Source organism: Lissotriton vulgaris, chromosome 4_1, assembly GCF_964263255.1.
Source record: "Lissotriton vulgaris chromosome 4_1, aLisVul1.2, whole genome shotgun sequence".
Classification (NCBI taxonomy): Eukaryota; Metazoa; Chordata; class Amphibia; order Caudata; family Salamandridae; genus Lissotriton; species Lissotriton vulgaris.
In genome coordinates this window covers 1,396,110,232-1,396,137,097 of record NC_141691.1, presented here as the reverse complement: position 1 = coordinate 1,396,137,097, position 26,866 = coordinate 1,396,110,232, and the positions used below count along the sequence as shown (strand labels likewise).

Genomic DNA, 26,866 nt, shown 5'->3' with positions numbered 1-26,866 from the left:
CTAAGACATTTGATTGCATTTCTCAGATTTTGTTTATGCTCTCACTATTACTTTTGTATTGCACTCTCACATGCACACCATTGCACTCTATTCTGACTTTCTACTCATATCCCAAATACAGCATTCTTAGTTCATTAATATCTCTTTCAGTAACTCTGTATTCTACCTATCACTTAGTATTTGAGGAACAAAGTTATGGAAAGCTAACCGAGATGGTGTCTCTGTGGATGACTGCTGCCCATGCCTTTAATTCAATTAATGGAGGAGAGCTCTGAAGAAAGTTTAGATAGTAAAACTGTATGTAAGGGAAAGGGTAACAGATTATGATGTGGAATTGATTTTTCAGTTAGAGGAGACCCATCCAATGTTGATTTGGCTTCTAGTGATTCTGAAGAAAGTGGCCATGCAACACAGCAAGGCACTTGTGATATCCCTTTGCAAAGACAATCTGTGCAGCTGAAAGACAGTGGTAATGAAGCCCAAGCCAAAGTGCAGGTAGATAGTTTGGAGCACACAAAAAGTGCTTACTCTATGGTAGGAATTTTGTGGCATTTTCAGGCAATCTGGGTAAGAAACCCTAGTGGGGGTCTACACAAGTCACACCACCCTGGACTCCCCTGGGTATCTAGCTTTCAGAAATGTATATTATTGTTACAACTCTGCCTGTTCCTGAAAACTAGGAATAGAGTGAGCTTCTCATAGTAAACATTTTGCTGCCATTTTTAGACAATAAACATATACCATACAAGCCAACAGACCTGATTCAGGCTGGACACTCCTGATTTCTGAAGCACAAAATGGCTTTATTTAGCTGTCTCTTTCTTGAAAATGCCTCTGCTTCAATACAAGCCAATGGAGAAAATAAATTCCCAGGATTCTTTTTTCAACAATTCCCACTTCCTGTTCTGAAATGTTACCATGTATGATAACCTTTCTTGCAGATAACTTTTTTCCATTTTATAAAAAATAAAAAAACAAAATGTTGAAATATTTTGCTGTTTTATTGGTTCCCTCGAGGTAAATCCATACACCCTGGGTACTTTTAGAATTTCCAACATGTGGGAACAAATGACTCAAATTTGGTGTGGATACTTTTTGCTAAAAACAAATATGAAGGCTTAAATGATAAGTGCCCGAAAGACACAAAATATACAAAAAAGGCTCAGCACTGGTGAGGGTGGTGAAGCCTCAGAAGTTAAGCGGTTAAAATATTGGCAATCCAATAATTACAAAAACTAACAATGGAAATGAATACCTAAATCACAGATTGCTTTGCAGAAGACACATGACGTGTCTCCTTCACAGAAAAAAAACAGTGCTCGCAAGTCTTCTAGGTTGATGGGTGAGTGGCTCATTAGATCTTGGTTTTTGCTTTGCTTTCTGTGATTTGTAGTCTTGTTTAAACCCATGCCTCCAAAAAATGAAAGTGTCCTTGTGTGACTGGTGCTCAGGGAGAGCACTCCAATACCTTCGGGTCGAGTTTACGCTATATATAACTACAATAAAATGAAACTATCAGACTACAAGTTGCAGTATGCAACTCAAAAACCTGAAGCGTACAAGCTATCATTGACCTGGGAAACCTCAGAGATCTCAAAACATTACCCGGCCAACCAGAATTCTTAAACAAGGAGTTTGCTGTCACATATCCATCACTCACACCACTTTAATATTTCACTATACTAATTCACCACTAATCCTTTATGGGTTCCGGAGTAGCGTGCTACTCGCTGAAAAAGCGCTTCGATGCCTCGTCAGGGGTAGTAAGCGCTATATAAATGCATACAATACAATACATTGACACAGCGCTGGGCATTTGCCACCGAACAAACCTTGGGGCCCTGGCATCACAAATGGCTCTCACGTTCTGTCTTTTGGGTGATATGCCCTGACTCCCGATCTCGTGGCCCAGGTATGTGACTGATGACATGCCTATCTTGCATTTACTCCACTCCGCCGTGAGACCCTTTTCTTGTAGTACTGTTAGCACTTTTGTCAGTTTGCTGTCGTGGTCTTCCTGGTTCGTTCCCATGGTCAGGATGTCGTCCTGGAAATATTGGACTCCCGGTAGGTCCTTAAATAGACGATGCATCAGTTTTTGGAACACTGCGGCCGCAGAGGCCAGTCCAAAGGGCATGCGGCGAAACTGATAGCACCCGAAAGGTGTGATGAACGAGGTGTATTTTCTGCTCGCTGGGTGCAGGTCGATCTGATGATACGCCGACGTGAGGTCGATAGTGGAAAACCATGACACTCCTTTCGTTCTCGCCAACATTTCCTCAATCCTTGGTAGGGGAAACTTCTCCACTATTAGGCACTTGTTGAGCTCACGGAGGTCCACACATAAACGGACCTTGCCATTGGGTTTCTTGGCTACGACCAAGGGGGCCAACCATTCGGAACTGTCAATCGGTTCGATGATCCCCTGGTCTTCTAACCTTTGGAGCTCCAGCTGGACCGCTTCTTTAATGGCGATGGGGATGTTCCTGACCTTGTGGGACACCGGGCGGGCACCCTCTTTGAGTAGTATCTTATGTACGAACTTTTCTAATTTTCCTACTGTGCCCCCGAAGACTTTGAGGTAGGCTTGCTTCAGTTCGTCTTGTTGTGTTGATTGGCTATCTTCTGTTAGTAGGATTTGCTCTTTGCCACCAGGATCTAACTTAATTCCCAGGTCGCCAGCATCTCTCCAGCCAAGTACAGAGGGCCCCTTATCTGCCACGTATAGCTTGCAGGTGGCTGATCTACCTCTGAATTCGAACTTCAGTGCGCGGAAACCCACTATGGGGATTGCGTTGTTGGTGTATGAAATGGGACGGATATCTGGTGGGTGTAGCATCGGCCCCAAGGTGGGTACAAAGTCTTCTTCCCACACGGATCGCTGTACTATGGTCCACGGGGATCCTGAGTCGATTGCTATGTGCCCCTTTACACCACCGATGAACATGTCCGTGCGTGGTTTGTCTGAGCGCTTGCCTGTCACATCCAGCACTTGATTGTCTACACACAAGACCATGTCATCATCTTCCAGGTCTTCTTCCGTCAGGTCCTCGAACTGGGTTGGCTCAATGCACTTCACCATGGACTTCTTCCCCTTCTTGCGGCACACCTTTTCAAAATGGCCGACCAGGCCACAGAAGGCGCATCTGGCGCGAAACGCCGGGCACCGCTTGTCCTGTGCCGAGTGGGCCGTACTTCCACACCTGTAGCATGAGAATTTGTAGTCTGTGGGTTGTCTTCCTGGTCCCGTTTGCTTCCCTGTCCACCTCGAATCCTGCCTCCGTTCACTAGTGGACCCCTTTTGCTTGTAGGCCGCAGGAGCCTCGTCGATCTTGTTGACCATCTGCTTCTGCGCGTTTTCTCTTTTGGCCGCGTCTGCACAGCGCTTGGACAACTCCGCCTTTTTCACCATGGCTATGACGTCTTTGAGCGACGCTTCTCCTTGTGCCCATAGCTTGTCCTGGACCGACTTGTTTGTTGTGTGCATGCATGACTATCTGGTCCTTGATGTACTCGTCCTGAAGCTGTCCGTATTTGCATGTGATTGCAAGGCGTCTCAGGGCTGCAACGTAGTCATCTATCGACTCTCCTACTTCCTGTTTCCTTTGCTGGAAGTTGTACCGGTCGATGGATACACACACTGCCGGTCGATAGTGGTTGTCTAGATCTTCTAGAGCGTTCTTGAAGACATCAACGTCTGTGTCGGGCCTTTCTTTAGGTACAATGTTCGCAAACACTCGCACGCCCTCTGGGCCTAGGTTGTGCAGTAGCAGCCTTTTCTTCCGAGCACTGGGGTATGGTTCACCGTTCTCATCCTCTAAGGCTTCCACGTAGTTTTTGAAGTACTCCCTCCAGTCTTCCCACTTCATCAGGGGTTCACCTGGTCTGGGTAGGAAAGGAACGGGAGCGGTCAGTGAAGTCGCCTGGTTGGCCATCCTGGGCTCTGTCCTGGGTCCCCCTGATTGGCTCCCCGGGCTGCCTGGCGCACTAGGGGATCCTTCTCCGCCTGAAACGTCTCCTCGGCCTCTGGGACTGCCCGGTGCGCTATTGGTGGCTCCCTGTGTGGCGCTGAGGGGAGGTAGTCCCTCTTCCTCCTTCTGAGTGTCCCTTCTTCCAGCCAGGATCCTGGCTTAAGGCCTCTCTGTGCTCTGGTCTGCACTGACCTTTTTCTTCCTGTGGTCTGGTGCCACGCGTATGTTAGCTGCCCTGGATTTACGCTGCTGCCACGCTCTATGGAAAAGAGCAATGCCGTACTGGCCAGGTCGTCTCTGACATGCTCCTGATTTCTGGTGCTCCGGTCGCCGTTTCCCAGTGAAGCTGTGTGGAGACAGTGGGGTGCTCCCAGTCCTCGTCGCCACTGTAATGTTGTATATTGGTCCCCACAAAGCACAGGAAGCAGGGGAAGATTGCTGCTTACTTTATTCACTGTTTCACATAGATTAACTTTCTCATAGAGCGCCGAGCGTCTAACCCTATCTAGCTACGGTCGCTTCTGCCGTTAGTCTCTTCGCGCGCCTTCCTTAGCCTCTCCCTGCGCATGCGTCCCTCTCACGCTCTAGCTCCTGCGCAGCACGCCATCGCGCTGGCCACCCTAGACTAGAGCGCAACACCAAACCTGAAGCGTACAAGCTATCATTGACCTGGGAAACCTCAGAGATCTCAAACCATTACCCGGCCAACCAGAATTCTTAAACAAGGAGTTTGCTGTCACATATCCATCACTCACACCACTTTAATATTTCACTATACTAATTCACCACTAATCATTTATGGGTTCCGGAGTAGCGTGCTACTCGCTGAAAAAGCGCTTCGATGCCTCGTCAGGGGTAGTAAGCGCTATATAAATGCATACAATACAATACATTGACACAGCGCTGGGCATTTGCCACCGAACAGTAAACAATCAAGAAACGTTGTTCGAACTGTCACAATGATCAGAAATTCCGGCCGCGTTTTATCTTCTAAGGCAACAGAAGCTGTGCATAGGAGCAGTACTGCTAATGTAGATATTGGAGGGGCCTGCTGTCTATCTGGCGCCTTGACTTTTCCCTGACTACAGAATGCCGTCCCAGAGCCCATTCATAAGAGTTTTGATTTTTTAAATCACTGTAAGCGGTAAGTATGAATTCAGCAGCAGCCAGCGCGCGCCCCTCATTTTCAAAAGGGCTCGTCCTTCTCGTGGGTCCATTCTTCTTGTGTTTGGCAGTGTTTTGCCACTCAATGATAGTGCAGTTCCCCTTTAAGAAGGCAGGTCTACTCTTAGCAAACCCCCCGACTCTATTGGAGGACCGCTTAGCCAACGTGTCTGTCATGGCAGCGCTCCCGTGCAGCGGATTTCCTGGTCCTGCAACAACAGGAGAAAGAAATCTCTTCCTCCCCTGCACGTCGGACGAGTAATGTTTTGACAGATGTATATAAAGAGACCCGCTGTCGGTCTCGTCTTTTGCTTCTTTTATTTTGCTTTTTATTTCACAAATAAGGTGAGGTGCCAGTGAAATTTACTTTCTACTTATTCGTGTGCTCATTAATCAAATAGTTGAATTACCGTTAATTCATGTCAAATGCATGTAATGTCTTTACACGTGAGCGTAAAGGTTTTATTTTCTCAATCACTCTTTTGTCAGTCCTGTCACATTGTAAGCTGTCACCGCTTCCCGCCGTGAGCTCTGCTTGTCTGTCTAGTTTGAGATAAATTGCCCCTCCCTTGTGCTTTCACAGTTCTCTCTCACCCACGAATGAATGAGCTGGCTGGGGATGCTCGTGCTTTCAGTGCACGCACGGATTTGGCAATTTTTGAAGGCTGCCTGTCTCAGTCTTGTAGAAAGAGCAGGCGTGCAGAGCTAGGTCCGAACACCCAACCTGTCAAACATTGCATATCAGGCTTCCCTACTTTTAACAACTGTATCCCCTTGTACACAAAGCCTGTGCCTAAGGACTTTTGAGGGAGAGAGAGCCGGGCCAAGTGTCTGGTCAGGCATATTGTTATTGTTATTGTATTTCTTATATAGCGCCAGATCGACCCCCGAAGGGGTATCTCCGCGCTTGCCTTGGGAACCCGTCCTGGTTTTTCCCTGTGAGATAGCCCCTACAGGGCATCCCCAAGGTGAAAGCCAGGCATCCCGCCGCAGGGGGGCCGTTGTGGAGATTAAGCAAGCTTAATGCCCAGAGTTGCAGAGTGTGAACCCATGATTAGGTCAGGCACCGAAGCGAGAATTATCGAGTCCGTGGACATTTGAGCTCAACACCCTGCCGCGTCGGGAATCGAACCCTGGTCCCGGGTCTGACCTCTGCTTCAGGGTCTGCCTGCTCTAACCAGTGAGCCACACTTCTCCACTGGCGCCCGTACAACTGTGGAACCGTGAAAATGTTTGGCATGTAATAATTCATGCAACAAACATGGAAGTATGATAAATTCTCTTCAAAATTAAAATGAAAACTATTTCTTTAGCGTGCGGAAAAGTGTCACCTTAGTACTTCAGATGATATCGCTTCATTGAGAGGCATTTTTTTAAAGTAATCGTTTCTAAAACAACTTAGGAATATTCATGCCTCCCCAACACAAACAATGGGACCTGAGGCTTGTAAGTTGTCATTTGTGCCATATATGTGGCCTACTTTCTTATTATATATGGAGCGAGATTATAGTATATTTAATCAAATATAAGAGATAGTAGTAGTCTAGGATCACACAATTTGATCAAGCAGGCCATACAATACCTAGAGAATTTTGTGGGGCTTAGCTGCCATTGAGGGCTTGAATGCTTTTTTCCCAGTAGCCTCTGTTCCTAATGTGGTACCTTGGAGATTGGGGTCAGTGTCTCCGTGAGGGGAGACCAGGGCACAAGTCCTAAAGAAAGAAGTGGGGGGACGCTGACGTCACAACAGGAATTGATATCACAAAAGGTGGCGTGCACCATCAGACTCATTGCCTCCCCTCGTTCACCTCTTAGATGCGATTGTATCAGAGAAGCCAGCGCGTGAGCACCGTTCTGAATGAGCTCTGATCTCGCCCCAGAGAGGCCAAAGAGTGAATGTGTGGCTCCACTTGCTCCAGTTATCGAGCTCCCAGTAAAATAAGTGGGGGGATGCCGTCCACCCGCGTGGTACCCCGACTCGAGCCCTGGGGGAGACATTATCCGAGTGCAAAAGGATGAGGGATTACAGGCCTCTGGCTGTAGTCCAGGGAACAGATATTGTTTAATTCATAAGGGAATAGTTACCAAATGCCCACCTGAGGCAATACTGTGAGTGGGAGTTAAGGAATAGGAACTGCAGCTTTTATTCAGTATGATCAAGTCATTTTGTCCACTGGTTCATTCAGTGAATGGAACCGACTGTATTTGGTAAAATGTCCTCGATAAACAAACAGACTAATTCCTGCACACAATACCTTTCAGACTCTCACCCCTTTGGGACCTGGTTCAATGAAGTCTCTCTTTTCTGAAGGAGGCAGTTCAGTAACTTTAAAATTAACTTCTTACCAGGAGGTCTTTTAGAATGAGACTAGGAATTCATTTTAAATAGAGGCTCTTATTCAGATTGCATGACTCGTAGAATAATTAATGGTGGAAGGACTTTCAGTGCTCCATTCACCTTATGGAGATGTTCTGTTCTACCAACAAGTATTGGCAAAGTGTGACGGATTCGCTTTGACAATGTTTGTTTTACACTAATTGTACTATTATCTTCTTTGAATGTTTGAAATGGCAGACTGTTCACCAGGTATTTTTGGTTCCTAAAACTATTCAATTGTGCAACTACATGCCCAGTGTTTGATGTGGGTGACTCAGTGTTTTGATAAGTCATGTAGCGCTCTAATGTGAAATTCGATTGAGCACTAGTCTTTGTTGAATAAATTCTGTGCATAATGAAAATGGAAACCTTGAACACATACACACTTGCAAAGATAAAGCTAGTCGTGTCTCTGTCTATGCTGTATGTAAGTCTGAAGTACAGTTGTCACATCATGTCTATGTCATATTTCAAACAACTAGCATGATGGCGCTCAGACTTTCAGAACAGACTGCAGGCGTACCTGTGCATTTTGTCTGTACATTTTGTTGCGTGTTATATATCCTGTATGGCAAGGGTTTGGAGTGGTAAGTGAGGTCCAGACACATAGTCTGATCATGTCTTGGTGAACATGTTGTGGCTGTTATGTTTGCCTATGTATAAGGGGTGTGAGAAATGACAGAGTACGCTTCATGACAGTGTTTTTAAAATATGTCATCTCATGGACAGTGTGCTCAGCTGTTATTTCTTTCAGAGGTTGGTATAGCTTATCCATCTGTGGAAACGAGACTTCTCCAGATTGTCTTTTATGTATTTGGACTTCTGAGAAGATCAGTTTGTTGTGCGCAGGGTTGGTGTATTTTAGCAGTTGGTAGGTGTTTTCTTGGAGATTAAGGCGTTGAAGTTTGTAGAGCCATTGCTTTTATGGCCTACTTGAAAGCAAAGCAAAGCAGTTTTGTACTTTCCATACCTTGTTGTGGAGAACGTCCCAAAGTTTGCTGGTGTGAGCTGAATATGAGTAACTTCCAAGTCTGGTTTGTTAAAGCACGCACACTAATTCGTAAGAGTCCGTTAAAACGAAGCCTGGGTCTAGGACAACCTGTATGATATTTTTGATGTAGGAATCCTCGGTCCAATTCCTTAGAGTGCATTAGGCACAGTGCCTTGCACACGTTTCAATTACGCTGTAAGTCAGTGCAGAGGCAAGAGGGCTGAGTAGTGTGATACCAGGGTTTAGTATGTTGGAGTAGCTTGGCCGCTGAGTTTTAACCCCTTTGCAATAGTCGTTCGCTGGCCATTTTTCTGTGGCCTATTGGCATCACTGATGTAAAGTTCTGCTGCAATATAACCACGAGACCCTAGTTCTGTCATTGGTTCTCCATGTCTGTGTGTGCATGGCTGCTGAATGCGTGGCACATGCATGGTTGCAAAACTGTGTGCGGTGAGTCTGAGTTCTGGGACTGGTGGGATCCATTTTGTATGGCCCCTGACTCAGCAAGGCAGAAGTTGGAGGGTGGGATACAACTTCCCCAGACAGTGGAAATATGTTCCTGCATTCCTATTGTTAGAGGGTGGGAAGCCAGACACTGGCAGAGAGAAGATCGAGACTGGTCTTCCCTTAGAAATTTAAAGATGCCCTTTTATCAGGGGATTGCTGATTAGTCCTTCCTGAGCACTGCCATTTGGTGGATGGTAAAGGAGTGAGGGTGAGTCAGCAGGCTCAGTTAAGGGTAAGGGCATTTTTAGGTAGCGCCTGCTTCTTTTGTCTGTCATTCATTGCTATTTCAGGAAGGTTCTTGACAGCGAGGTGCAGAAAGCTTGCCCTTTATTGTGCTCATATTTTGGGATGCTTCTGCTTGGAGACATGTCATCACTACCTTTGTGAAAGCCATCACCTTCACAAAGGTTATGTCTAGGCTGCAGCCCGAAAATAACATTTGAAAGAGAACCATTCCAAATTGGTTCCAGTACCTTAGACAATGGATCCACATCCTCTGCTTAGAAAATTTGTATGAATGTGGTATCTAAACCATCCCATTTTGTTCCAGCTCCAAGTTGCTTCACTGTCCTAGAAGGGAGTGCTCCGCAGAGTACTCGAAGAGCTGTAATGAGACCGGGGCTGGTGTCTACATGACAGCCTGTCTCCCAGAGGTGAGGAGACAACAACTGAAGTCTGCACAGCTAACTGGAGAAGCTGTGAAGTTTCAGCTCATAGAAGCCTTGATTGCCTGCTCAGAAAGGGATGGAAAATGCCTGTCCTCCCGGAGGAGAGATTGTCCAGAAAGAGATGCACATCTGTGTTCCTGGTGTGTTTAGAACCCAGAAGAAGCCGACGGACATCAGGAGTGTAATCAGTACCAACCCAAGATATGGAAAGGCAACCCTGTCTCCATGAACAGTTCCTATTGTGAACTGTGTAAATAAAACTAAAACTGCAAACCAGGTCAATAGTATGCTGTCCAGCAACATTGCAAAGTATCTGGAGGGACTTGTGCTGCTGCTGCCTTACATGTGGCATACCCAGGGAGATCATTGTTGCCACTATAATGGAGAAGCTGCATCAAGGCCCAGTGGCCACAACGTCCGAAGACAAGCACCCACTGACCAGGCCTGCCATACTGTTCATCCAAGTGAAGAGTGAGGCTGCTGCCAACAGTCCAGCGTCGCTCCTGAAGATGCTTTCAGCTCAAGCCTTGTAGAAGTACCATCTGTTGTTACCCAGGCTGTGTCTCCTGTGAACTGGTAACAAGGGGTCTGGACAGGAATAACTGAGAGTCAGTATTTTGAAGTACAAGGAGTCACCTGCCATTAGAAAATTAACATTGCTAGCATGAACTTTTTCGCTCAATATCACATGCAATGACCAACTGTTTGCCTAACATGGTGGTGTGTTAATGACATTAAATCACTGCATGTTGTCACCTATGATCTATTAATCCCAGTAGATACAAAAGATATCGGGCCACAAATGGAACAGGGAATAAGACATTGAAAGTGGTTACGCTTACAGAGAACCCATAATGCAATCATCGAACCCTGTACTGACCCACCACTAGTGTGTGTACTAGTACCTATTGCTGTAACATTAACGTACATGTCTTTTTATGAAGACAGGCACTGGGCAGGACAGTGAATTATTGTGGCTCGTTTGACAGTTGACTTCAGAATTTTAGCCTCCCACGCTACCTCCCTGAAAACACTTTGACTGCTCGCACTTGCTACACTGAGAGTCAAGTGTAGAAGGGATGTGCTTGGCCCAGTTTCTTAAGTCATAGTAGACTGACGTAAGGACATCAGAGGCAAATTACCTCATTCTCCACAGTTGTGGTCCAATAGCCCATGTGTGCCTGTGGCACCACCCCTCCCTGAACGGAGTATGACAGATGTGAACCGCCTTCAAGCAGATTGCAGCCCTGGAGACAGGGGTGATTGGATAATAAGGAAAAACTAAATGCTTAGAACATTTATTACTCCGTCATTACATCCATCCAAGGTTTGAAGATCAAGGGGGAAGTACTGGAGAATGCAGCGAGAAGTATAAACGTGAGGATGCAAAGCACCCCACAATCAGCTGAAGTTGAGAATATTCAGGCTATGATGTTGTTTTTATAGTATGAAGTGCAAGCATCTGACTCCTTATGGCTTCTGGATCTGGCTTGTGATGCTTGAGAATATCTGGCCCACTAAGAGCCTGTAATAATTGGGCAAGCTCTTAGTAGTGCTCTCCATTATGAAACTTAGATAATTGATCGTGAGAGCAGCACCAAAAGGGTACTGTCTCTGTTACTCTGGCCAGAGAGGATACATCTTTCCTTAGGCCTGAGTCTTTCAACACTGCTGAGGAGATTAGAGCTTCAGTCAAAAAAAGAGTTGATTTTTAAGGAGTACAACAAAGCTTCATGGTTCCCGTCTTGGCTCCTGGTGAGTGAATCGCAAGCAGCGCAACTGCAGAGGCTGCCTGTTACATTTTAAGGTTGCAAAGCTTTGGCGAGGTGGATGACCTGCTCTCAGTTGCATTTATTCTTCTCTGTTGATGGCACCTAATTACATTAATTACAATAGAGAGGTGATGTGATTAGGGTTTGTCATGAAGAGGGCAATCTTTTGCCAACAATGATTATCAATAAATACTCAAATAGTTTAGATATGAGGTAGATTTAGATTTGTGCACATTAGGTAAATGCCATGTAAAATGTCCACTGTTGATCTAGTGGTTAATGTTTGTAGTATTGTGCGGCAACTTTAATGACCGCTCTATTTCCGATTCATATACTAAGAGAATATATGCGATTCTGCTGCCACGCTTCTAAGTGCCAATTGACCCTGATCACTGCTGTCTTTCTTTCCTCCTGGGGTTGTCTGGGGAGCCAAGACTGAAACTAATGGAATCAAGAGAGAGAAAGGCTGACTGTGATGGTAAGCTGGGTATTCTATCATGGGTACCAGGCTGGATAGCACCACATTTGTCTGAGATCTTGCAGGTGAATGTCTTCCCTAACATTAACCTAAGATCTTCATGTGAACGTCTTCTCTATCATTAATCTATGTCCTCTGCATCTGTTCAACAGCCATCTGTGATCAGTTGCTCTTTCAGGTTGACCTTTGGGATTACTACCTTGTTCCTTTAATTTCAGATTCAGGTGAGTTGTCTGAGGCTTCAGAGTCACAGAGACTGGAAGTTAATGCTCTCAGCAGCCGAGCCCCATCTAACTCAAGCAGGGGTGTGTATATATATATATATATGAGAGAATAGGTTTCTCATTTCAGCAACCATTGTGCCATTCCACCAAATTTGGTGTCTCACGTTTGGTGCCCTACCTGCTTTATCAGATCAAGGTCCACTTTATCAAATTCTGTGTTTTTTGTTTTTGGGAGTTTCATACAGCGCGAACTAGACCCAAAGGTATCGGAGCGCTTTACATGAGCACCAGTTGTGTTACAGACGGGTACATTTTGCCCATATCCTTTTGACTGCCCTCCTAGTCACCAATACCAGGTTTTGTGACTGTGCAGAGGCTCTGTGGCATGTCAATTTTGGCTCCATAGCATTGAGTTCAGAAAGACATTGGCTGCTAGTTGTATTAAGTATGTTTCATTGGAGGGCTTGAAAAAAACACTTGCTATAAAATCTGGGCTTGGCTCGTCATTTGTCTGATCTTCTTTTAATGGATCTCCACCCCTCATTGCCCTGAGGCTAGTGCAATGCAATCTGCATGTAGTTCTAACTCGATATTTGACAACCGGAGAAAAGTCTAGGTCACTAAATGGCAGTCATCATTGAGCGCCTCCTATTCATTCAGTGCTTAGTGTGTCTCACATTGCTGAGCTCACATTCTGAGACACCATTAATGCAACATTGTAGGAAAGTAGGTTTCTGTTGCAGTGACTCCCCCCACACACTTTTTGCCAGGCTTCTGATGCACTTTGACTTACTGGGCCCTGGGTCCCTGCCAATCAGGTTCCCAGGAACTGTGTTCTTTCCCAAAACTGTACCTTTGTACCTACAATTGGCACATCTATGACCACAGGTAAGCCCGTTGTAAAATTAACCATGGGTATCAAGGGCACTGTGACCGTTAAAGGCCTCTAAGGGCTGCAGCACATTTTGTGCCACCTTTAGGGATACTGCATGAAACACCCACACCTAGCATTGCAGGCTGCATGTTTTGGTGCCGAGAAGAGTGAAGAGTCGACATTGCACACATCCCTGTGTGCCATGACTGCATCCCCCTTCCTGGGCCTAGATAAGCACCCCTCTAGCAAGGTGCACTAGACCATAGGTGAGGGTACAGTTGCATTAGTACTGTACCCCACAGTGTCTAAGTCCATTTTTAGACATTGTAAGTGCTGTAAAGCCATAAAGAGTATATGGTTTGGGAGTTGGTCAATACGAACCCCACAGCTCCACAATGGCTTTACTGAAAACTGGGAAGTTTGGTATCAAACTTCTCAGAGCCTTAAACCCACACTAATGTAAGTGTGGGATTCAATGTAAAATGCCCTCAGAGGGCATCTTAAAGATGCTCCCTGAAAAACGACCAGTACTGGTGTGGTTCCTGACTTGCTACCTGCCATTTGCCACCACCTGACAGGTTTCTGGACCCCTGGCTAGAGGGCCTCCGCTCTCTGGATCCAAAAACAAAGTCCATCCTGACCAGAGGTGTCATGCCTCCTTCCCCAGGAAGGGCTGGGTCCACGAAGGCTGCCTTTTTTTAGCTGGCCCTGTCTTTTGCTGACCCCAGCAACTGGCTCCCACTGGTTCTGACTCCCACTTTGTGTGGGAGAATCGGTAGGAAAACCAAGTTAGGAAGAGAGGTGTGCCCACCTTTGCCAATCCCACCTCTCAGGTGTGGGAGGCGAGATGAAGCACACCTCTCAGTCCCCTCCATCTTGAAGATGAGGGGACATAGCCAATCAGAGAGAGGCTCATGCCCCCCCTCCCGCTGGTGGGTGGCATAATAGGGGGTGTACTCATCCCAAGAAAGGAGCCTATTGGTCCCAACCTGCACACCCCTCTAACGCCCCTACATTTAGTATTATGGGGAGAACCTGAACCTAGCCTCCTCAGATTCCTGCAGCCCACGAACAAGAAGGATCGAAGAAGTCGCACAACAGAGGAGACTGTAGAGAAGAACTGACTTGACCCCCAACTCTACCGGCCTGCCTGCAGTTTTCAATGATCCTGCACCAAAAGTCGACTTGTCCTGCAGCCAGCGAACTTTAGCACCCTTGGGAGGACTGACGGCCTTTAACAAAGACCGGATCTCCTGTGAACGACAGGTCTGTTCAAATGAAACTCGAAAGAAAACTCTGAGCCTGCTGAGGACTAAGAAACTCGATGCCTGGAACAACCACTGCACCCGTTGCTTATGGCCTAAGTCCAAGTGGCCCACCGGTCCCATCGAGGTCTCTCAGTGCTCCAGAGTCCGAGTCCACTGTGGGTTGACCTCTCCAGTACTCCCCGATGTCGCCTGCAGCCTCTGGCCTCTGCACAGACACCCTCCCGCCCCCCCACCAACTGTAAGTGGCCCTGTATGGTTAAATCTGACCTCAAAGGTCACCATAGCATCCAGCCGGTCTACGCCCTGGAAAGGAGGGCCTGAGGTGCACCTATGTACCCAAGCCCTCCAACTTACCTGCCCATCAGTTGGTTCCTCCCGGAAGACTTCCTGGACCGAGCCAGCCAAAAAATAAAACTGGCAACCTCCATAGGATTGTATTGGGCTGCAGACACCTCCTAAGTACCCTGCACATGGTCGCCCCTGCGCCTCTGGTGGTGTGGACCTGGTGCTGACCTGGGACCCCCTTAGCACTGACCTAAACCATAGGAGCTTGGCTCCCAAGACGGAGTGGCCTGCCCGTGAGCAGCCCCAACCGAGGTGCCCCATTGGCTAACATTGGCACCCTGCACTCTGCAACTGGCCGCCCTGGTGTCGCTGATGGTGCACTTTGAAAGCCAACTTGAACCTTGGGGAACCTTGGTTCTAACCCCAGACACCCAGCATTGTAAGTAGTTTTACCTACCTGCAAACTAATAACACTCTTTTCTCCATCGGAACCCATGTTATGATTTTTCTCCCAAAATTTTCTATGTGTTGAACTGTTTTTTATCATCGAAGCCCAATTAACTTTGCTTGAACCCAACATTGTCTTAGTTACCTGTGTATTGTAAGGCCCATAGTGTGATATCTAGGCATATCACCCCAAGTAAAGTAACTTAAAAGTAACACAAAAGCTATCTAAAGTAATTTCAATGTATTCTAAACAGTTGTACTAGCAAACACAAACCTGTAACAATTCAGCTTTCAACTACAATTTCATTTTCTTGTAAAGTTTTGCATTTGAAAGCACATTCTACTTACCTGTGCCAATTCCTGCTTGGTTTCTAGGAAGAAAACATAAGTATACCTTTTTTTAACTTACCTATTTGTCTGGATTCAGCCTCTGAATGTGTGCCATCAGTTCTTGTCTGAGTGAGTACAATAAATGCTTAACACTCCTCCCGATAAGACTAACTGCTTGACCGCACTACCACAAAGAGAGCTGTTAGTGATTATCTAATTTAGCCTCTACTATACCTGGGGATCCACTGGACTTTGTGCACACTATACCTAACTTTGGTATAGTATATACAGAGGCGAATTGCTACAAACATTATGAACCATCAGAGCTAATAAAAATGTGTCATATTTCAAGTGGCCCAATAAAACTGCAGCTGCCAGTGATCAGGTATTTCTGGCTCAGGAACTGGTTCTGACCTTGGTCGTTATCTCTTCCTACTGATAAAGATGGCCTGCCCAGCGCTCAATAGCATCCAGTAACTGCACCCAAGAGCTGCAGCCCAGTACTACTTCCCAGTGTCCTTTAGGATCCACTGAGTAATCTGCTTTGCCCTCTGTTGGAATAGGAAGTTGCCAGCCTTGGTTTGGAGAATGTGGTGCTGCGTCTGGAGTTCTTTTTTCCCATAATGTCTCTGGGTTTTTTGTTTTTTTCTCCCCAGTAAGCCTGACGGTCATGCAAACAGATTGAGAGACGCCCATAGCTATGCCTCTGCAAGTGCCCCTCTTTAAGTTGGGGGCAACTGCTCTATCTAACCAGTCTTTGTGTTACTGGCGGTGCTGGCAGCATGGTTAGTTCAGAAGGCACGTCCCGTTTTACCTGGCTCCTTCATGAGAGATGCTACCAGCTTCTCCATGTAAAAGGATCCTCCAATTTCCCTTGACCAGGCCTTTAACTATCATGCGAATGGAATATGGATGGAAGGTGTGTGTATACTTTTGTGTTTCATGGGTTTAGTGTAAGTACTATGTTTGCTTTGGCAAAATTCCATAGTGGAACCTTTGGATTCCACATGTCGGTGGCAGCCTAAAATGGTGGATGACTTTGTGGAAGATTACCCAGGGCCTTGGTGTATATCTCTCTCCCTACTGCTGTAAGGTGATAGGGTGTTCCCTTGGCTAGGGGTGCTAGAGCCTCTTCGGTTTGAAGCGTGCTGCAATTAATGTTCCAGAGGATTACCAGGTTCCTTTCCTCTTCCTGCCTGATCACATCAATTTTAGATGCAGAACTTCTATCTGGACCCAACAAACATCTCTACCTGAGTTGCTCGGAACTAGTTCCTTTGGAATGGATCCCATTGTCTATGGTACTTACATAAGCTGATCTTGTACTGGCCATGGAATCTTTGATTGGAGGAGTCCCTCAGAATTTTACCATTGGAGGAGAGGTGATTTGTCAGCTCTGACTTTTAAGTACTGGACCACTTAACCAGCATGGGGTTTCAGGATTGCTCTTCGGTCCAAGGCCCAGCTACAAAATAGTGTAGCAGAGAATTGTGTTCCGAGTCGAGGGCAATGCCAGTGGCCGTCGTCTTTCAACAAGCTGGGAATGAGCTTAGACCCTGACTTCAAGAAGAAGACCTGCTTTGTTGTTCTGCGTCAACAGGACTGCCGCCTGTGGCGAGATGTTATGTTGTGCCTTATCTGGAGGAAAGAGCCAGAGTTTACCTGTATTGAAGAAAATTGTGAGAGTTGTTTTTGGGCTACATGAACTCCAGAGCACAAGGCTCGCTCGATATACAGCTGCTTCACTACATCGCAAGCTTCCTTCATCCTACCTCATCAGAGGGCCCGGGGAAGAGTCATTGCCTGCAGCATCTGTTGGTGAGGTTGTGTTGTTCCTAACCCACCCATGCTTCAGATAAAAACATATGTGCCCTTTATTGCCTCCACAGAGCCTTCAGTAACCACTCAGCTCCACTGTGACTTGGGGTATCAGAAAGATAGATGAAGGAGAACGCACTGTTCCACGAACCGTTGACCTCATTTAAATCTGTTGCTCAGTTCTAGTGAGATAAACCTTTCAATTCCCTGTTCTACACCCCAAGGACTGGCCTATTTCAATTTTTATTGTGGCCAATCCCAGTCCAGTTGGAACCCTGCCATTGTAAAGGTCCACCTGCGACTGGTGGTTTTGAAGTTCAGGTGCTGTCAAATGCTTCTGCCAGGTAGAGGGGAGCCAAATGCAAAAAGAACAATTGATGGTCAGAATGCAGAATAATGTCATACATTCACCCCAGGACATAGATCTGGGCCTAAATCCATCGTTGTTTTGCTCACCATGCCATTACAGTTTGGACACATCCACATACAAATCAGTGTTGACCCTGCACCCAATGGGAGCAGTCCAGCCCGAACTGCCAGGCCAGGTCCTCCCTGGACTGGAAACAAGCATCCTGGGACTGGTTTCGGGCTTTCAGCTGTGCAACTGGATTCAAGATAGCCTGGCTGAAGAGGGGTGAAACCCCGAAACCGGCCCTAGGATGCTTGTTTCCGGTCCAGGGACGACCTGGCTTGGCAGTTCGGGCTGGCCTGTTCCCATGAGGCACAGGGCCAAGACTGATTTGCATATGGCCAGGTCTAAACTGGAGTGGCATGGTGAGCAAAAGAATGATGGATTTAACCCAGATCTCTTAACTGGGGGTGAATGTTTTGATTAGTTCTGCAGTCCGTCCATCAATTGTGTGTCTTTTTTGCTTTCTTGCCCTAGGTAGAGGGGTGCAGCCTCTAAACTAGCTCTTGTCCTCCACCGAAGTCGTCGTGCTCTCTCCTAGACTGTGCCCAGGCAACTGGAAGTGGATTTTGTTCCCTGTCCAACCCCTTGTGGGACAGTTAACCTTACCGGGTGTGGGCAGAGCTCTTCTACCCATTTTGAGACAGTGTGTTGGCATTACTTTGGGCCTGTGCAGTTTCGTAGCAGGAGCACTTTATTTATTTATTTATTTATTTATTTATTTGTTTGTTAAGCTTATAAGGCGCACAGCTACCTAAAAAGGGTTTCCCGGCACCAAGACGGAGCAAACAGCAGTGCAGAAACCTTCCGTAGATGTTACTGATCAAACAGCCAGGTCTTGACATTATTCGGAAACGCGAATAGTTGGCTTCTTTTCGTATGAAGGTGGGAAGTGTATTCCAGATAGATGGACCTAGATAAGAAAATGATCTCCCACCCACTCTAGAAAGTTTGAACCTCGGCACACAGAAGTTTGCCGCGGTTTGAGATAGTAGATGACGAGTGGGTACATAAGGATGCACTAGCGCTTGAAGATATTTGGGAGCGATACCAGCTTTTATCTTAAACATATAGCTCAGGGCTTTGAATTTATTGCGATTCTCCACCCTGAGCCAGTGTAGGTCATGTAGGTGGCCGGAAATGCTGGATGTTTTTGGAACCTTACAGAGCAGCCTGGCAGCAGAGTTTTGGATTAGCTGCAATCTACGTACCACGGCTTTATTTGACCATAAGCATTGCAACCTTGTGTATCTTTCAGCGGTAGAACACGTCAGCAGGGTAAACAAAGTTGTACATTTGATTTCGAAATGTTGCCACCTGACTGGTGTCTGACTAGTAGCTGCATTGGCATTGTATCTAGCTGGAAGGCCGAGATTGTGCCTTGCACTCTTGCCTGTCATGGCCTGGGCACACGGTGTAAACTATCTCCATTGACGTCACCAATCTGGAAACCTAGTCCTCTGCCTATGGAGTAAACTGTTTTTTCTGTTTGCGAAGTTGGAATCTGATCATAAACACTCCCTTAGACTTAACATTTGCCACAGACTCGAAATGAAAGGAAGATATAGCACTTCATGCTTAGGAGATATACTAACACTTGGTGTCAGACCTCTGGCTAGCAAAAAGCCTGAACGCTCTGATTTTTTGTCTCCCTATTCTGTATGTAGCCCGCAGTTAATGTGCAGTAAAGTACGTTTATTTTTTTATAAAGGTAAATCAGTCATTGGACATTAACTTATTAGGTGATATTGCTATCTTAGTGACTAACCCTCACCACCTCGGGTAGGCCTTCGACTGCTCTTTCTCATTGGGAATCAAGAGCTTCATTTTGAGGTCCAGTAGTTTGGTGGGTGCGGGACATCAATGCTAAACCTCCCCAGTTGTCACAATTGCAGCTCAGTAATCCTTGATTGTCCTGGGAACACCCAAACCGCGTCTCACACACTTCAGACTTCATGGTCCTGATGGTAACTCCCTGGTATGGAAGGACATTCCCTCTTGCACGTATGGGAGCAATTCCAGTTTCCGTGCATCTACTCTCACTTGTGATCAAAAGCATCATTCATCTGTCGCCAACCGTGAAGCATGATGAATCGCTTGGGTGTGTTCCAGAGGTGATCCATAATAGTGCTTTTGGGACATAAATTTGCTACATTGCAAAGAACAAAAAATGTGCTGAAGCATTTGAACAACCTTCACATCATTTTGTATCTTGTTTGAAGCAAACTTCTTCCTTTCTGTAGATAGAGACTCAAGCTGGGCCTCAGTGACTAGTTTGACCAAGGCTTGTTATCTCAAGTGGAGCCATGTGGCCCATCCGTGCGGCCTGTGCTCCTCATACTGAGGCGTGGATAAACTGATTGATCTAATTCTTCCCCTTCTTTAGTAGCACTGAACTTTGAAAGAGGTGCAAAAACTATGCATTTTCAGTTTTTTTGTATGCTTTAGTAGAATTTTTGTTTTGTTGATGGGGTTTAGTTAGGTGGGCTTTAGAATTATTGTGAAGCCATATCTCTGTAGGCAAATCCCCACTCCTTTATTCTAGGAGCCGTTTGCCCCTTGGGGTACATATGAATCCCCCGGGCAGGGTTCTCCAAAGTAGGTCCTGGAGGGCCGGATCCAAGCCAGATTTTTAGCATATCCACATTTATATGATTGTAGTTATCTTAAAAACCTCCTTGGATCCGGCCCACCAGAACTGACTCTGGAGAATCCCAGGCCTAGAGTATATGACGATATGTGGGGGCTATGAAAGCATTCTGTTAAGGTGAGGATGATAAAGTTTTCCCTTGCACACAGTTTCCTCCCTATCTCTCACTGGTTGGGTAAAAAACCAATCGTGCGTGTAGAACATTGCTGCCTAATGAGTGTTTGGGTTCAGCAAAGGGTACATTATAAGTTATGTATGTAATACATATTTGTCTTGAATGAGGCATCGTGGTTTGAACCTAGGAACAGTGAGCAGTCAAGAAGGAAGAGCCATACCATATAGGTGGCTGGAATGCAACAAGTAAAACCTTGCTTAGTCATCTGCCTCAGTGGTCTACTTATGGTCACAAAGTCCTGGGTTTATTGGTCATGTTAGCTGGATGTTACAAGGCATGAGCTGAGAGGAAACAAGAGCAGGAACTTTGTTCACCTGCTTCCTTGTATTGGATATACGTGGCCATAGAATTTGAGTACATGCTTGTCAAAAGCAGATTGTTCAGGGATTCATTTGTATAATAATTTTACGTCTGTTATCAATACAAATTTTAGTCAGCTTTTTTATTTTATTGACCACTTTACTGACAGGCAGTCATTTAAGGATAGGGGTTTAAATGTGATGCTAGCTGGAGCACTTAATGACAAACTAGGAAGTCAACCCACTATCCTTGACAAAAGCGGAGGGCAGCCAGTGGTGACTTAGCAGTCCCTGTCAGGATCAACAGGGAGTTCCTTGTATATTTATATATGTAACGTTTGATCTGTGTCATGCTAAAGAGTTTGTGGGTGATTTGCAATCCAATGCCCATGTCTATGTTTCGAGAGGCTGACAATCAGAGATCAATTATATATTTGTTTCTAGGCACCTTTTAACTCAATTAGTTGAGGGGGAAGTGTGCACAATGACCATAACCCTTGACAACTGTTGTGACATTTCCTGAAGGGAAACAAGAGCTAATGAATATGGGTCTCAGTGAAGTTGACACTAAACATAATGGCCGTAGACTAGTGTGGAGAGAGGCAGATTTAGCTGGGATCTTGGAAAGGCTCTACACTACTCATCTCTCTCTAATTGATAGCTGTTTAACCCAGAACTTAGAATCCTTGCAGTATGTTAATGTTTTTGTAAGGTTGAGTCAAGTCATTAAGAGACATTTTAATGAAGCCAACCAGGGTCCTGGTGGATTGGCCCCACCTTTGGTTCAATAGATAATGCAGGAAAGCCTTTATCCACCTGCAGCAAGCACTCTAATCCACCATAGGAACAAGAAGGCTACTTGCTAGAGGTGTGAAGGTGTAGAAATTAACTCCAGTGTTATGCTTGGGAAAAATAGTTAGCATCACTAACATGACAGATGATAAATTATTCTGGCACACCACCAATATCTGCAAATGATCTAATGACGACCATAAAACCCTGGGTTTTTTTGTTTTTGATTTCTGTCAATATACAGGCAAGCAAGAAGATGCACCAATACAAAAAACTATGAACCTGGTCAGAGGTCGTACATTTCTCTTCCACCCAGTCCCCAGTCTATCCCTTCACACCTATACCAACAATTGTGCAGATGTGTGTTACTTATGTTTTCACTCCCTTAGGTTTCTGTGCGTCTCTTGCCATCCATGGTCGCGGGTGTGAATGTACCAAACGTTCCTGGTGTCCACTCTCTCCGTTTTCCTCCCGTTGTAATCAACCAAACCTGGCTGTTTTTGTCCCTCCTAGGTTGCTCTTATCCACTCTGGGAAGTCATTGCAGGAGCGTGGCAAAACCTGTACTCTAGATATGTTTCAATCACTTGTTTTCTCTTACGGGTCTCCTCCCTCTCGTCAATTTCCTCAGTCTTTTTTCAGGGAGGCCTGTCACTGGTGGATCAGTAACCTCCTGCACCACATCAGCCCAAGTTATCAAGCATTCCTGCATATTTATCATCTTGTCTCGCCTTTCTCAAATGGGATTCTTCAGCCCCTGACCATTCGAATATCTCGTACCCAGTATGCTATGAGTGGTGATCTATGGCTAAGCCTGCAGATTACTATGCAATGCTTAGCCAATATGGTGCCTAGTTTAAACTCTTTGTATACATTCACTTTTTATTCCCTCTCTGTGGAGTAAGGTTTAGGAGATATGTTTTTAGTCGGTGTGGAACCACCCTTAACATAGCGTCCTGTATTTTGTGCCAACTCCTCCCAGTAAGTAGATATGACTCAGCAGTGCCATGTCTTGTGGAGGAAGTCTGTGCATTCCACATGTTATCGGCCACAATGGTCAGATGTGTCAGCTTCATTCCGTTCATCACCTTATGTGTTTTGCTGTTCGCCCTATGCGGGAAGGGTATGCCCAGACGTGGGTCCCGTGCTCACTACACCACTGGAGTCAAGCTATCCTGGCTGTTGATGGCTGATAGCCAGAAACCGGTCCTAGGATGCTTGATTCCGGTCCAGGGAAGACATGGCTTGGCAGTTTGGGCTGGACTGTTCCCATGAGGCACAGGGTCAAGACTGATTTGCATATGGCCATGTCTGAACTGGGGTTGCGTGGTGAGCAAAATAACGATGGATTACACCCAGATCTGTGACTGGGGGTGAATGTTTTGCCAATGTGCAACATTCCGCCCATCACCTTGTGTGTTTTGCAGCTTACATTTTGTGCCACTTAGCTGGTGTGAGATAAGTCCTGAGTATGTAATTATACTGTACCAGTTTAAAGCATGCATTTGAAGATACTAGTGGAACCTCTTTACACATACCAGCTTCCATTCCTTGTCAGTGAGGTCTCTTGACATATGTGTGCCACTCCTTATAAGCCCGTAAGGTTGCAGCTGGCAGATCAGACCTCAGCACTTGGTATACATTCAAGATCAAGCGTCTCACCATGGAAGAAGCAGTAGCGTGACTTGTATGTGTGTGAGAGGTGGAGCCTTTGGTCTCAATGCCCTTAGCCATATGTGCCAACTGCACGTACAGAAGGAATTGTCCAGGTCCAACAGCAGGCATTTAAGTTTTCTCAAACGTGATGAACCTATCAAATACAAGGCTGCAGGAGTTAAGCAACCTCTCTTTTTCCACCTTTCGACTGACATTGTTCTATTCATAGAGGCAAACACCCCTATGCTCCAGATGGCCATCTACGGCGCTTACGCGGTCCTTCTCAGCACTTTTCTTACTACCTTGTCCCTCATATAGCAGACAGTGCGCAGCATGTATGACGGGTGTCGCGGGACACCCCTTACCTTCATCTGCAATTCTGACAGTAATGAACCATTGTGAGTGCCCCCTAGCAGCCTTTGTTCCTAATTATTTTCCTCATCTAACCAATGTACTGTATGTTGCAGCTGTGTTGCCATGTAGTACAGTTCCATGTCAGGGGCTTCCAGCCCACCTTTTTCCCATTCACATTTTAGTGTATCCAGCTTGATTCTGCTTTGTTTTTCTGCCCACCCTAACTCTACCTGCAAATGTTTAAGGACCAAAAACACCTGATTTGGGATAGAATACATGGTGCACTGCAGGATATATAAGCATATGGGGAGAAGAACCATTTTCACCAAAGCCACTATCCCCATAACGCAAAGGAGGGTATTCCAAAATGTTACAGAGGATTGTAGACCATTTATCACTGACACCATGTCCAGACTGTGACTAGCCTCCTGAGCTACCATATTACGGATACCCAAATACCTAACATCCCCTGTGACCCAAGATATGTCCACCTTCAGTAAATCGGTTACACTCAGGCCTCTCAACCATGCCATCAGGAATAGTTTTGACTTGTCGCAGTTTATTCTTTCATGACATTCAACAGAACCGGTACAGAGTATGTGTCGTCTAATGTACACCAAGGTGTCATCTGAATAGAGAGACATCACATGTATGGTGTTCCCTACATTTATTCCACATAACTGTACATATCCTGCAGTCAGCAGGTTAATGGTTCCATTACTAAAGCAAACAGTAACAGCGACAAGGGACAGCCCATCGCTACACCCGCTCTATTTCATATACCATTTCTGATTTCAACCACCCCATATGGACTCTAGCTTGCGACTGTGCGTACAACAGTTTAACTCATTTGAAGTATGTCTCTCCCAGCCCATTCTTTGTAAAACCACCAGCATGTACCACCAACTAACGCAATCAAAGGCTCTATCAGTATCAAGAAGAGCAAGCACGTACTCCTCCTCCTCCGCTATTCCCACCACGTGCAGTACATGTGTCAATCTGCGTATGTTATGTAAAGTGCTCTTTTGCAGTATAAAACTTCATTGGTCCTCATGCACTAGGACTGAGAGTATCTCAAGCAATCGATTCACCAACACTTTACTACGAATCTTCACGTTTATATTTAGCATCAGTAAGGGAAGATACGAGACTCTCTCAGGGTCTCTGCCAGGCTTTGGAATAAGACCAATGTACGCCTCACGGATTCTTGCAGTAACCTTTGCCCATATGGTTTCTGTTAAACTAGCAGACGTTTCTCATCCAGCAGATGTGTACCGTGCTGGTAAATTTCTACTGTCAAACCATCCTTTTATGAGATTTTAGCCCTCTGCATGTCAGTAATGACTATTATTAGTTCTTCCCTGCTCAAGGGTGCATTCTGCTGATCCCTATCTTCCGTAGACAGCTGAGGTAATGAGAGTGCCGTTAAGTAGGGCTTAATTCATCACCTGGGCATCCTATGGTGTTGTGTGTAGACAGCGCGCATATTTAGAGTGAGGATTTCATTTTTAAGTCTTTCGTAAGCAACCAATCTACTTTATTTATCCCGTTCTCTGTACAACATTTGTCCCTAGATTTTGGAGGTTAATTTGTCTAGCCGGTCCCATGTGTCCAATAATGCATTCCATGTGTTTGCCAATAAAGTTGCATTCTGTGCAGTGGGGGATAGCCAGCACTTAATTAGTAATTAATAAGCGCCAGGGCCCTCGTCCGGAGGCCACTGCAGCTTGCCTCTGCCAGTGCTGCTAATGGCAATGCAAACACACCTACTAACCATCGCATTCTACCAGGGTGACAATTCTGACTATTCCAGGCCCCAAAAAAGTTATAAGAATTGCCTTGGTGGTAGGTATTAGTCATATTTGAATTTATATACAACTGTTGGTGCACTCATCTCAAAATAAGACAAACAGCACCACCATAAGGCAGACTCATAAGTGCCAGTGTTGGCAATTAAGTGCCGATGCTGTGCTCCGGAAACTACCTGCTCAAGTTAAACTCTGTAGCTAGCAAGTTCTCTACCTCCTTAAATGCGTTTCCTGCACTGTTAGCGAACTTTCCGTCTCATGTTTCATCCTGTATATTTTGGACACACATTCACCACTAGTCACGACCTTCATTGTCTCCCACTCCGTTGCTCTAGTTTGCTTTGTGTTCTAATTGGTCTCAAAGTAAGCTGACAGGGTGTCTGCCAACCATTGCAAAGATAGCCCATCTATTAAAGCCTCGGCTTGTAGACACCACAGGGATTCCCTGGGCAAGCAAACCCCTATCTGCAATGTAGGATGCCATGATGGGAGAGTGGTCTGATAAGTAACGTGCTAAGTAAGTCACCTCCTTGAATTAAAATCCCCAGCCCAGAGTTGGTTGGTATGTATATAAGGGGTCCATACCCCAAAGAGGGAGGGAAAGAATCTGATGTGATCAACATTTGGGGCACACACATTAACAATTCAAATTTCCTGTGCATTTAACATGACTATAAGTATTAGATATCCCCCCTCCTCCTCCACTATAACATTGTGTAAGTGGAATGGTACAGAGGGAGCTAGCCAAACCAGCACTCTCAATGCGTATCAAGAGTAATTGGTTTCATACCCTTGCCCCTTCTTTTTTCATGGAGTTTGCTTATTCTGTCTCTGCGGGGGTGCATCTCTTGTAGGAGCGCACTACTGATCCCGTAGCACTTCATGTAAGAGTAGATGGACCCTGTGGCATTTGGCAAAATTGTTGAGACCACAGATATTCCATGTAATTATCTTATGTGAACTTCTCATATTGTCTATTTGTTCTGCACTTTACAGATAACACACCCCACTGTACCTGCAAATAGCTGTTTACTATATGCAGTAGAGCAACTGATTTGGTATGCTGCTAGAATCTCAACTGTACTCCACTTGACTAGTATAGCAGAACAATAAGAAAACTCCCCAACATTCCATGTCCACCCGAGAGTAGCATTTAAAAAATTTCGTATAATCCCATAAATCAAAGATTTATTAAGTGAAGAGAAAAGAGAACTCAGCGCTACACCTTCATCAATCCCTCTTATTACTCAATATAAACCCCCCTCTCACCCACAACCTTGTGTAACACTGCAGAGGACTACCCCCTGCGTCCTCCTGAACGCCCCATACCACTGCAGAAAGGAAACTGTGATCCCAGGAACAAATATGACTCAGCCCAGCGAGACATCCTATCAGTAGCTTCAGTTCAGCACTCCAATCCGATCACACCTAATACCTGTGCGCATTCAGACCAGGAGAAATGTAATAAATGTACTTCTGTTCATTTATGAGTACAGTGTCCCTGAGGGGTGATCTAAGTGGCGTCCAGGATAAAACTTACAGAGATCAGT

General features: G+C 45.7%; 1 protein-coding gene across 2 annotated transcripts in view; it reads left to right on the top strand.

Annotated features, from left to right (window-relative positions):
- Window positions 1-5,301: 5,301 nt before the first annotated feature.
- Window positions 5,302-26,866, top strand: part of SLC35D4 (solute carrier family 35 member D4) — a 663,061-nt gene continuing 641,496 nt past the window's right edge. The window contains exon 1 of one of the 2 annotated variants that reach the window (XM_086965641.1): window positions 5,302-5,480. In XM_086965641.1, coding sequence (XP_086821767.1) covers window positions 5,409-5,480 — 72 coding nt within the window. In that variant the 5' untranslated portion in view covers window positions 5,302-5,408. Of the gene's footprint in view, window positions 5,481-11,878; window positions 11,929-26,866 lie in introns of those variants that run through there. The other variant, XM_086965642.1, reaches the window with a different exon arrangement.